We start from the raw sequence: 12,928 nt of genomic DNA, 5'->3' as shown, positions 1-12,928 counted from the left end.
TGGTTTCGTAGATCGAGTCGTTGACAGTCTCACTACAAGCAGCTTGAAGCTCCTCAATTAAGCATGTACCAACTGTTCTGGCATTCCTGGTAGGATCATGCTAACGTCACAGATGCCCATATTCCCATCATTGGCAGCAACGGCTTGTTTCGAAATGCCGAGCTGTACGGATTATGACGGTTCGTGGCATCAGATACCACTTACACGAAGATCTGCCCACACATGACTGGTATACCGACGAAGACATCTAAAGTACAACCAATCGGCATCAAGCTGTCGTATTGGCCAATTCCGCAGTCTCGAGGGCCTTCCTGGCTTCACTTCCGCAAAGTTCTTCGGGACTAGATCTTCACCTTGTTGATAGATTCTTCTGGAGTTCTACCACTGATGCACTCTCCGTGGTGGAACACGTATGAGAGCTCGGTGTCTCACTCTGTCACCTCAATGGTTTGACGGCGCCATCCCATTTGAATTTGGCGATCGCTTCGATATGGAGCAATCCGACTTGAAACTGATCGGAAACACATTCCTCCGGGTTCAGTCAATGGTCGTTAACTATATTGAGCAATGACTTGGTAATTGTAGAGAAATTATCAGAGGCCATACATAGCAAGGTCGCGTAGTTGAACAAGAAGACATGAACAGCCTAGAAGGCTGTCTGAGGGAGTTGGAGAGAGTGTAAGTTGTTGAAAGAAACGCGACGCGTGATCAGGCTGCAATACCTTTCTGCCTGAGAAATGAAGTCACGTGTTAATTGGACCGATTGGGAAGCCCGTCGCAGAGGATGGATGAATGAACGACCACATGATCACCTTTCGCTTTACTTATCCATCAGGTCCCACATCTCGCCATTTTGACAGCCTATAGATTTTCACATCGTACAAAAGCATTGGCTGTATTCATGACTCGCCGTGGGTGAATCATGATTTAAGCCTGCGGGGCAATCAACCGGCGACCCGTAGCGACGATCGCTCTACGGCAACCATCGAGCCATATCCCTTCTTGTGAGTATCATAACACGCTGTTATGTCTAACAACTTATGCTGACGAGATAATCCAGTCTGTGATGCAGCGTATTCTACCTAAATAATGGATTCGAAAGCTACTCTGGGCAGCATCCAGAAAGCCGTCTGGGCCGGAAAGCTACCCTTACAAATCACCTTGGCTCCATCAGAGAGCCGTACATTTGACCAAACAGATCCATACCTAGTACGTCCTCTTTTGGTACCTGATGAACTCGGAGCTAACTCACTCAGATCTCCTGCCCCCGCGTATCATACCTACCATCGCTTCTCCCAAGGCTGAGAGCTTTCTTCGCCCCCTCCCTTATTGATCCCGGCTCCCGCCCGCATGAAGGCTGGTTCTCCTTCGAGGGAGTTCCATTGAAATGGCACTACCCAGTTGGCCTCCTTTATGACCTTTATGCTGGAGCTGATCCTGCCTCTAAAGGAGGTGCTGACACTGACTTGGCATCTACATCGGATGAAGACCCTTTACCATGGCGTCTAGTCGTGCATTTCAGCGACTGGCCCGATGAAGAACTCGTCCGACTCGATGCAGATGGGATAGTGATGCATGATGCTTTCATCAATAGTGTCAAAGAAGCAGATTTCCTGAGGAACGGTACCGCCAAAGGAATTATGACCCTTTCCAGGGAGGATTCAGCGGGGCTCTGGGAGTCAGTCAGAGATGGTACGTTATTCCACTGTCGCTTACATGGTTTTGACAGCAAGATCAAAGGGCTGAACATACTTCCAGTGGACCTGCCAAATTTCCAGCGAATATCCAACATTCTCCTACCACCACAGTCCCAACCGTTCCGCAACATACCTGTCCGGTTCTTTCTCCCCCTCCCCCCAGACTCAGACTCGCCCTCTCTCAAAGTAGTCCAGTCTCCTATTCCACCAACAATTCAGCCAATCTCCGGACCTAGCGCCAGTGTCATGGCGAGCCAATCTATTTTAAGCACATCCAGAGGGCCCCAACCACAGACCATAGGGTCAGCACTGCACTCGCTTCTACCGCATCTGTTTCCTAGTCGAAGGACACCTGTCCTGGCGAAGCCAGTATTGCATGGTGCCGCGGTGCCAATGAGCGCACCGCTAGACGAAGTGGTGAGATGCTCGGGGTATGGCGATGGGTGGCTTTACATTGTGATCAGGATGATGGGGTGATATATTATCATCTCATTGGCAAAGAGTGATTCAGCATGAATGGCCTGGTATTGACGTTGTTAGATAGCGTTGATGTCATCTGATATTGCCAGTCCCTTATTATGTTAGTATAATTGCACATCGTACCTTATATTTCCTTTTTATACCCCAGGGTTAATGGCTGATATTAGTTGCGATCATTACACTAACCAAGAAGGCTTTTGTACACGATAGTCCTATACTTTGCAATGAATGACAAGTTAGTGGTTGTTGATGATAGATAAGTAGGTATAAAATTCTCGCTAGGCAATGGCATGACTCTAACAGCACTTATCAAAATTGACAGAGGATTAGTGTTAGTATTTCATGTGAGGTGTCTGTGTAAGCATGTGGAAGTGAGCCCACTCCTCCGTCCATTGCTAAACCGGCAGGTTACTGGGAGAAGATTATCAGTGATGTAGACAGAAAGTGTCCACCATTCACATCACTATCGAGTCATCACTATCCAAGTCTTAGTCACCTCACAACTCCACAACTAGTATAACGATAAGTAATAGGAAGAGGAACAGTACCAAGTATAGAAACACATACTCCATGCAGCACAACCGCGCCTACACGGAAATAGTATCAAAGAAAGAAGAACTTACTAAAAGTGTCTATCAAACTAAGATCTTAATTTAGAAATATGTGAAACTCAAGGGACTATCTAGATGCAAGATGGAGATCGAAGACCCCAAGATAGGTAAGTGTAAAGCATGCAACGGCTGTATGGAAAGGCGTATCGAGTGTAAAGTAAGACCCGTACGGTCAGTAACATACCAGTATGATACAAGAAATACAGATCGTCAGGGTAGAAGATCATATCTAGATCCTGAAATAGACATAGCAAGCAGGGGGGATGTCGCAAGCGCAAGAGGTATGACTGGATGGAAGGCAGAAAGTGGAGGTATGAATTGCTTCATCCAGTTCTATTATTATCGTGGCGCAGGAAGGGAAGTGGGAAACGAGATTAGAAACTTGGGGTGGTAGGAGGGTAGCGTGCAGTTGGCGGTGATGGTGATTTGCATCAATGGGAAATGCAGGTAGGGGCTTAGGGTAAAACGCAAGCGCGGTTTGGATAGGACAAAGTTGTTGATGATTGGGGGAGAAGTAAGGTAGTGGATGAGATTAATTGTGATGCTGGGTGGGAAGAGGGGAATGATGGTGGTAGAATGAGAAAAGTTAGTATGTTGGCTTCATGCTAGTGCTTTGGATGGTCCAATAAGGGAAGGGAGAAGATAGGCTCTAATGCTCGAGGTTAAAGATTCTATATGTGACTGACTAGTAGCTAGAGAATAGTAGGATAAGAATAGTAAATCATTTCTGGTTTCTGTGGTTTAACTGGTCAATGGAAATTTGAAGGGGGGTTGCTGTGGAATGTTAGTGCTGCCCCTCAAACAAGCGGGAAGGTTCAGAGCGCAACGCCCGCCCACTCAGCAGACTTTGTGATCCTTGTCTGATTTTCACCGCAGCCTAACGACGTTAACGCTAAGTATTTTGGAAGGATTTACAGCCCAAATTTGGTCAAAGTAGATGCGAAATAGCTATCTTCTATCACGTTGCTCCCAGTCACCCAATTCATGTTCTGTCAGTTTCTCCTTTGGTATGCTTGTAGTTGAAGAGTATCTCAACCCATCTATCTACAAATATAATAGCACCGGACTTAAATATGGCATAACCAACGACTGCAGGAAAGCTCAAGTAGAGGTGAAGTTGAGATTGGAATGATTCCAAAAATAACTCCCCGCCAACCAGAAAAACCCATGTGCTGCAGGGGACCTCCTCCCATGTGGGGACGGAGATGTCTATCTAATAGGGCCAGAGAATCGCACCAGAAAGATCTCAAGAGAGAGTGGAAGCTAGTGTTTGGGACTAAAACCTGGGACGTAGACAAATATAGAGCAGCGGCTCTATGCCGGAGGCAACTGGCTCGAAGTTTGCCTGATAGAGGTACTGACTGTTTGTTAAACATGGATATGGTCCGATCCTGCCCTTCACGAAGGAAGGTGGAGCATGGAAGCCATTAGTTACGATTACTGGGCGGTTAGCTGAGCTTGCCCTGGCCTCTGAGACTAAAGATAGCAAGATCAGACAGGATGGGGATAGATGAACCCTCTTGCATCGATATGGGCGGGGGTAGCATTCTGATGTGTTCTAAAAATGGATTCGTCAGGGCCTGTGATGTGATCTGGCGGCTAGTAAGGCTTAGTAGCAGAGAAGAGCTTCGGGGGGGAAGAAAGGTCCTCTCCAGGTAATGGGGAGGGGGTAAGGTGCGAAATCTTGCATATGTGGGTCAGGAGGGCGCTTAGAGGCTATAAATAGAATATCACACGTGCTGAGTGATATGATTCGTTTAAGTGAGGATATGGAAACACGCATGGGAAAGCGCAGGCATATCGCAGGTAGAACCTCAGAAAGGGGATTGGCACATGCGGAAAGACCGTCATCAGAATGGGAGCACAAGATGGGTGCCAAAAATAGCACCTTTTTGCCGCGGGTGATATCGTGGCTGCAAGCTAAGAGTGAATAGTCTGTTGACAGCAGCCAACAAGCGCTTAATGTCAGGATGTTGTATGCATGATCCATGTCCCGCCAGTCTGATTTCCCCGCAGTGACAGTGTCTGTGCACCAATCAAGCCGATCCCTGGATGTGAACGGGATCAGGGATTTAGGCTAAGCCGAAACTGGGGGAGAAGCCCGTATCGCGGCACTTTATTGGTGGTTAACGAATTTAGGCATTGGATGCCCACCACGGTAGCGCAGGAGCTCGAGGTTTGGTAGCCCAAAAGACCATGAACTGCCCAGGCTCTTAACCACCCTTTTGAATAAGGCTATGGATCCAAAGCGAATTAACGGAACTTGATAGGCGGAGAGTGTTTTAACGAGATATGCATTCTCAAAGACTGTTACTTTTCTAAGCACCCATTGAGCGGGTCCTATAGTCACATTCGAGAAAACGCATGTTAATTGCGTGAAATGGTGACTGCCGTGCATCGCAATCTCCGAAGCCTGTCCTAAAACACAACATCATCCCGTTCCGACATGCATGAAGTAGGTCTTACTACCCAGTGCGCCGAAGGCGTACGCAGGGATTAAGAAAAGTATCAAGCAAATCAAAATGCAACCATGGATCATCCATAGACCCACGCAACAAGGTTGAAGAGTGTAATCGCACTAAATTCCATGCAGCTCTATGCGAACGGTTGATTTAGAGAGCCTATGAAGGCACATGTTGTCCACCAAACTAGTAGCTAGGTTTGAGGTCCATAGTCACCAGAGCATAGGAGTATCTTATTTTAGAATCAAATCATCTCCACAGGGTTTTGTTCAACATTCGCATGCGAGTTCTCTTTGGATGAGAATGTCGTCGTTTGTCATAGATCACAAAACGGTGCGGGATGTCTGTTTCACCAAATCTCTAGGCTCTGCGACATGATAATTTCCAAATATACGCGCCAATGAGAACCTAAATGCACTATTTAATATAGATATGATTCTATTTCACCGGTAAAGTAGATGGAAAGGTATAATTATGATGTCTTCCTTACCTAGTTTCAGGTGATGGTGATGCTTGTGATACGCCGTAATACCTGTATATCAGTATGCCGTATAATACCAGTTCCAAAACAACCGTCACTTATCTGGTTACCGTTTAGATCTGAATTCCAACCGGCATGTCGAATCCTGTAGTGTATCAGAAGAAAATAACCCTATCTGGCATTGACCTATGGATATTTCTCTGAGAATACCTCTGGATCTTGGATTGGACATTGCCGGTGGATCCTCTGGTGGTATGAAGGTGGCTGAGAGGCTCAGCAAGAACACATCCGCGCTAGGGAATCCTTTGGGACCAACGAGGACGTCACCTGTGTGGTGCTTACCCAGTCAACGGTATGTTTGTGGGTAAATTTACTCGCGAGTAGTATCTACTGGGACCATGTGGGAGACACGTGGGTTAAAGGAATCTAGTGAGGATTCTTCCTGGCGTCAAAGCGGGATGAAGTCCTATCAGCTGCATTTCGCTAAGACTGCCTGCGATTCCTTTGAGGCTATGCCATGGCCAGATTTCTGAAAAGGATTGCGATTAGGATGATTGTGATAACAAAGTTCAGGTGTTCAACTCGTTTAATTGGGTAACATTGCAAGCCTAACTCAGAACAATAGATGCCGCTGAACCAAACATAATTGACAAAGGAATATCCTAAACATGTACTAGCCACTCAATTGTAAACGAGGCTTTTTTTCCCAACACAAACAGAACTACACACTATGCTCCAACTCCATTCCTTCCGCCACAGGCAGTACCAGACCGCCGTAAGGTGGATGCTAACCCCTCTAGTAGATGTCAATGCCAAAACAAGCTCCATATGCGATGATTCCCACCGAGTAATAACAAAACATAAACAGAGTAACCATAAGATGTAGCAAGAACAGCCATATGCTGGGATAACAGAGACTTAGCAGTGCAATAAATGAGAAATATACACCAGCAAAATTGGATGCGATCCTCCAAACTCCGTAAGCGCAAAGACATCAAATCCGTCTAAGTCATGGTCGTCGTAGCGTATCCTTAGCGCTCCTGGGATTCGTTGGTCCTTCTGCGTTTGCCCCTTGGTGGGGGTTCAAGTGAAGGCGCGCGCTTGAGATTGACAGTGTGTGTAACAATATGTTGTATGGTAATGGTTCTTCCGTTCGAATCACTTGAGCTCTCAATATACCTTCCCCTCCGATCAGCTGGTGAAAAGGGTGTTCTTAGAGTGAAAGGACTCTGTGGGGATTCAGTTGTTGCTGGGGAGTACGGGTACTGTGGTGAAGCGCGGAGGTGGCGTGCAGAGATAGGCTCCCTTGCTGATCGCGGAGGCCCACGTGATGATGGGGGAATTGAAGTAGGACTAGACTTGGGTACACTTCCAGGAGGAAAGGTTGCGCTTCTAGCAGTGGGAGGCATCGAGACAGGTGATGGTAGAGCCCTGCTCCTCACCCATCTTGTGTAGCTTCCATTGATACCTTCGGGGCCCGAGTAAGCCGGGCGTAGAGCCTTGAGAAACTCCATATGTGCACGTGGAGGGGGCACTAAAGGCCCACTTCCTGGCTCATGCTGATCCATATCAGATCGATGAGGGGCGTTGTCTTGAAGTTGTGATGGGAAGGTCACGCTCTTCGAGGTCTTGAGTGGGTAGAGGATTGGTCGAGGAGCCATGGTACTGTCCAGCAGTTTCTATGTTCGGTATTAGACGAAGTGAATAGGGAAGGCAAAGTATTGAGAATATCAGATGTCTTTGAGTGAGTTCAAAGAGTAGACCCCAAAGACTGTTTGAATTGCAGCAAGGATGAAGTGATCAAGGGTGGTGAGGGAGAGAATGAGGAAAGATGTAGAAGGTTTGGATGGTTGTGGATAGGGGGCGAGGAAAGTGAGGTTAGATGCAGGGAAAGATGGATAATTATATCTTTCTCGATCCACAATGTGGATATTTCAGGATCGTTAATAAAGTGAACGATCAAGTGTGTTGGACGAGAAGTATAGCCACTGGGGTATCGGGTATAGTTGGTTTCGTATGACACTGGTACGATACGTAACGCATTGTATTTCACCGTTACAATACGTTTTTGGTTTCGAGTGGAGGCGACATCGGCACTAGTCTCTGAAGGGTTAGTTGGACAAGCTCCGGTTCCAAAATAGCAACAGCAGCAGCAACAACGGAATCGGCGCAGATTGACCACCTGCTTAGATCCTGCTACGCAAGGTGTAAAAAAAGAACAACTGGATCACTCGCTTGATCCTCGTCCGTCTGTGCAGATGCTGTCCACTCCTGTTTCTAAACTTGGTGCTGGCGCTTAACTTCGATTGACGGCTGCGGAAGACAACTGATGCAGGAGACAACATGCGGCGGAAGAGACACCATGAGATCAGTCCAGAAATAGACTGACCGGCTAGACAGGAAAATTTCCTTCGCAACTACCAGGAAGCCGCCTGATTTCCCCTACATCCCATCGTCGGTGACCTCTCTGGAGTGCAAGCAAAAGCTCATCGCAGTCATTTCGCTTGGTAGTGTTATCGCTCACTATCTCGTTGAACTGTATTCGCCCAGCCTGTCTCAAACCTGACATGTCCCATTCGAGTGAGTCACTATCCTGGCCAGATACCTTAGCTTTGGCCTCTCTGGTCGTCGGGTTTGTCAACACTAGGCGCGCGATACCAAGTGTCTAGTCCAAGGCGTCGGCGACACGCTTCCTGCTACACCGTGGAGCCCGAATCCAGCGCGAGAGACCCTGGTGCTTCAAGATCGCCGCTTCTTTGGGAGGCTCCTGTCTCAGTTCCTCGCTTCATACATATCAGCGGGTATGGGTAGCCATGACAGGCGACACTGGTTGTAAGCTATCAATGCGCACACGACAGCGACTTGGTTGTTACTAGTGAGATACATTCCATTAGATTTGCACTGGACTATTTGGCTCGACAAAGAGACTCGAACAGTTGAACGCTCCATACTGTTTGCCTGGGTACATGTTTTTTCGGCTATTCTGCGAAGAGCGGAGCCTTCTATTACCTGGAGAACACTCGGTAGGGAGTCTTCATTGTGTTACAAGCCACTGCAGCTTGACCTACCTCATCAGTTCCTCATTTGCTTCGCCTTTTACTCGCCAACACTGACCATCATTGCTTCAATAGCTGATTAGTTCACTAAGCTCCATCAGAGAAATGCAATTTTACATGGTAAGTTTTGAGATTATCTTTCATTTTGTGTTTACCTGGTTAGCTTGCCATAATCCTTCAACGTCTCGCTGATAAAACTGTGCCATATATCAGAGACCGTATGTCGCCCTTGCAACGAAATATTTCCAAGGATTTTCGGGACATCATTTGGCAATCAGCAACCACCGGTGACTTGATCATCACTTTCTTTCGAATCTGCAACCGCTACTGGAACCCCGGACCCAGACCTATCTACGTTGGCGTTGCCGTTTTATCGGTCGGTCCTGATTGTATGAAGCTGGCAGGGTATGGTGTGCAGTGTCTGGTTCATCTAGGGTCATTGGTGACAGCGAGTATCAATGACAACGTATGCAGCTCAGAGGCCGACTGAAGTGCTGTACATAAAAGGATGACATGCCGTGTTGGAGCAGAACAAAGCCGACATGAAAGATTCGCGCGGGAGTGGGACCAACGAAGATTACACATAATGCGGATACTGCGTTTGGTATGTCCCTTTTCATCCGTGCTATAGCTGCCTCTGATGTTGAGAACTCCAGGTGTTGGTCGTCCGACTTCTCAGGTACGGTCATGAGCGTCCTGTTCAACAGCCAGCTAAGCCACCTTAAGCTTCAGGCCTACTCCAACGGTGTCCTCGGGCTCGAGTTCTACGCTTGGAGACGTGCAAGCAATATTCCACACAGGATACGGCTCCCTTACTAACCGCTGCTACCGCCCAGGCTTAGCTTCATGTTGGCCACATGCAAAGAGAGGAGCCATTTTGTGACACATTGACAGCTCCAGAAGCTTGGCCTGTTAATAAATTGTGCTGGAGGCCTTAGGCTGCGTGGAGAATTCGCCGGACACATTCATCTTCTCTCATGGTCTTTGCTGGACCCGAATGCCGTTGGTATCTTACTGAATATTCACGCATGGGAACACCGCTATGAGTATCATGATATGTTTGCAACATATTGCCTGACACTGTCAGGTTTCGCTCATTGATGCCTCGAGTTATGGAGCAAATGTGAATCCGCGACATTGATACGAGACCCGTCATTCAACACCTGGGCTTGGGGAATGTGGACAAACCTTTCTAAGCATGTCCTGCTAAACGCTACCTGCTCAACGGACTGCTGGCCAGAGTTACATGGAAGGAACATACTGGGAACAAAAGCTTTCAATCCACTCGCTTTCTCCTATCGAGGCCATCTCCGCGGAGACAGTCTATATCCATTCATGGTCCTGCGCTACCTCGAAGGAGTCATAACAGCAGCCCAATCCATTCGCGAACGGCAGAACTACAATTGATAAAATTACAAATCAGCCCCTCAATCAGGAAGCATATCCACCCCATTCTTATTTCTTGTTCTTATCCCGCATGAAAGGCTGTCAGAGACATGAGGAGCTTCATGGGACATCGGTGTTTTGCTTCGAACATCCTTGGGTATCCAGGAAGCTGAGATGCATGGATGGGAGAAATTAGGATAGTTTCACGGTGACACCTATGTATCTTTTTCGATTCTCGTCGTCCCCTTCTTGCCTAGCCGGTTCTAGCCTGGCCCAGACGCTCACCGCAGAACGTCAGGTTTACGATAAAGCATTGCGTTTATTGCCTGGCGTATCTGGCTATGTCTTTTGGGCTTCGATCCTTAGACATTGTCTCGTTTCCGTCAGCTCGACGGCTTGTTTAGCATCCAGTTGTCGAAAGTTGATGGCCTCGGAGATGAGGATAATTTCGTCGGATATATCACGGATCCTCGCGCTCTCGCGCTCTCGCTCTCGGAGCGGCGGCTCACGTCTATATCCCCGATATTCGACTTCCCCAGCTCGGACCTCTTACAAGGTCTCGGAAATATCAATCTGGATGGAACGTGGACAAATATGGATGTGTTGTATGCTGCGTTTGTGCTTTTTTGGTTAACACAGACGAACATTATCGTTCCTATTCAAACCACGCGAGGGTAACATTCGTCGCTCATGATGTTGATTGTGCGTGAGAGATGTTGTTCAATGCGAAACCAAAGACTCCGAGTTCATCTCCAGTCTCAACAACATGAAATGGTCTCGTCATGGCCAAATGACGTCGCGGGTCCCAGCTGTTTTATAATGAAGCTGTTTGGATAGCTCAAACGCGGTCCGGTACGCGGTCAGAGTATGGATATATAAGAGCGTCCCTGCGCTATTGCACATCTTCGTCTAACTATAGGTTTACCAACAAGCTGAGGCCAAGCCTCTCACTCCATAACACTGGGGCGAAAAGCCGAAATGAAGTTGGTGCGGGCCCTCCGAACTGCCTCTGCGTTATTAGGCTCTCACCCCGGATCGATGCCTATAGGAAGCCAAAGTACTCTACCATGATGGGAGATAGAGCCATGGAAGAACATGGTAAGGAAATGTGGGGCATATCACATGGCTATGGCTATGCCAGTCTTCTACGTGGGCACATAAGGCGCCCTCGTGTTCGAACATGACCGTATACACTCTGCACTCTAGGCTGCGTGATTATCAAAGTTGGCATGCGATGGCAGTGAAACCTTGGAGACATTAACAGCACTTATCCTCTTGTCAACCCGTACTGCTATCGCTGGCCTATGTTTCAAAGTACACGAAAGCTCGCAGTGTGCCCAATTCTGGGCATGTCTCCTGGGAATAGAGCCACCGCACTCGAAGATACCGTTCGTCTCTACATCCATGTCTGCGTCAGCTCCATACAGGGTTTCGGTGGAAAAAGGTGTCATAGCTGGATTCTGCTTTCAACTTTCTTGGAAGGAATACAGATGCCTCGGGTATCGTTCATCCTATGCATTAACCTGCACTTCCTATTTCCTTACTAAGTATAATCTTTCACACGAATGTCTCGATCACACCATAACACTCAACCACGCACATGCTATCGGTCGCATCATGAAGCGCAACGATGCTCGCCCACTGTGGTACATCATAACAGACACCCTTTTTCAGGATCGACCTTCCTGATCTTTCCATTTATCGACAGTCATTTTGTGAGTCAAAACTGGGCCTACGGAATACTGGGATCTACGGGGATGGCGTGCACGCTTGCCAAAATGAGGGGGATAATGAAGTCCAAGCCCATCAAGTCACCACGGATTTGATCACCTCGACACCTTACAACGAGTCCTACAAAGACGATTACATCCAGTCAAAGCTCCTTCGTAAATTGGCTTGCGCAACGGCAATCTTCGGTCTTACTTCGATACAACCAACGGACTGAAAATCATTTGTTTCGATATCGCACTCCATCCACATTAATCAGCCTGGCTCTGGCAAAGTACGTCCCGGACGTTGAACTCCGCAAACCACAACGGCCAGTGGACGTCAGCGACATCGGTTTTCGTCACTTGTCGATCAAGAACGCTGTCCTTTATGTCTAATCCCAAATGTGCGCTTGGGAGCCACCGAAAGGCCTTGTTACTATGCTCAAATAGCCATGCGAGGCCTTATCAAGGAGACCCCGAATTCAAACCGGAGTTATTGCTTGTTGGTCGAACTGACAAGGTCGCAATAGGCATATGGAACCATCGGCAACACAAAGATTCACTGGATGAATGTGCTAACATACTAAGGTGAGTCTACTGTTAAATCGGGTGAGAGGTATGTACTAAACTTTTTATTCTGAAATGCATTCTGCCTATATGACAGTCACCTCTAAAATATCTGGAAAGCGACACTAAGAAATTAAACAGAACTGAACTCGCATTGCTCGAACTAAACTAGACTGAACCACCGGAACGGAAGACGACAGCAACGTAAGGTGAGGACGTGAAACCATGAACATCAAGGAGGCCTAAAACAGACTACATACAGCAGGAGAGCAAATCAAGCATAACTTTACGAGAGAATGAAAAGCCAGAGAACAAAAGACCGAATACGCAGACGAGAGAAAGTGAAGGAAGAGCGTATGTGCGAAAATAAAATAAGGAAAAAAAGAAGAGAAAATAAGTTAATAAAGAATTGAACCAGGAAAAGGAAAAATGGGAAAAGCTCAATGGACCAAAAAAAAAAAAAAAAAAAAAAAAAAAAA

General features: G+C 47.3%; 2 protein-coding genes across 2 annotated transcripts; one reads left to right on the top strand and one right to left on the bottom strand.

The window, feature by feature from the left end:
- The first annotated feature begins 813 nt into the window (after positions 1 to 813).
- Positions 814 to 2,219, top strand: BO87DRAFT_377444 (autophagy protein 5). The gene is made up of 4 exons (XM_025623552.1): positions 814 to 1,004; positions 1,061 to 1,209; positions 1,257 to 1,692; positions 1,759 to 2,219. The coding sequence occupies exons 2-4, from the start codon at positions 1,090 to 1,092 to the stop codon at positions 2,172 to 2,174; spliced, it is 972 nt and encodes a 323-aa protein (XP_025478757.1). The 5' UTR covers positions 814 to 1,004; positions 1,061 to 1,089; the 3' UTR covers positions 2,175 to 2,219.
- A 4,080-nt stretch (positions 2,220 to 6,299) lies between these two features.
- On the bottom strand, positions 6,300 to 7,620 carry BO87DRAFT_377443 (uncharacterized protein). Its single transcript, XM_025623551.1, has one exon. The coding sequence runs from the start codon at positions 7,390 to 7,392 to the stop codon at positions 6,763 to 6,765; it is 630 nt and encodes a 209-aa protein (XP_025478756.1). The 5' UTR covers positions 7,393 to 7,620; the 3' UTR covers positions 6,300 to 6,762.
- Between the last annotated feature and the right edge of the window lie 5,308 nt (positions 7,621 to 12,928).

The sequence above is a fragment of the Aspergillus neoniger genome, assembly GCF_003184625.1.
Source record: "Aspergillus neoniger CBS 115656 unplaced genomic scaffold BO87scaffold_20, whole genome shotgun sequence".
Lineage (NCBI taxonomy): Eukaryota > Fungi > Ascomycota > Eurotiomycetes > Eurotiales > Aspergillaceae > Aspergillus > Aspergillus neoniger.
Note: the sequence above shows the minus strand (reverse complement) of the source record. Positions and strands in the feature narration are given on the sequence as shown.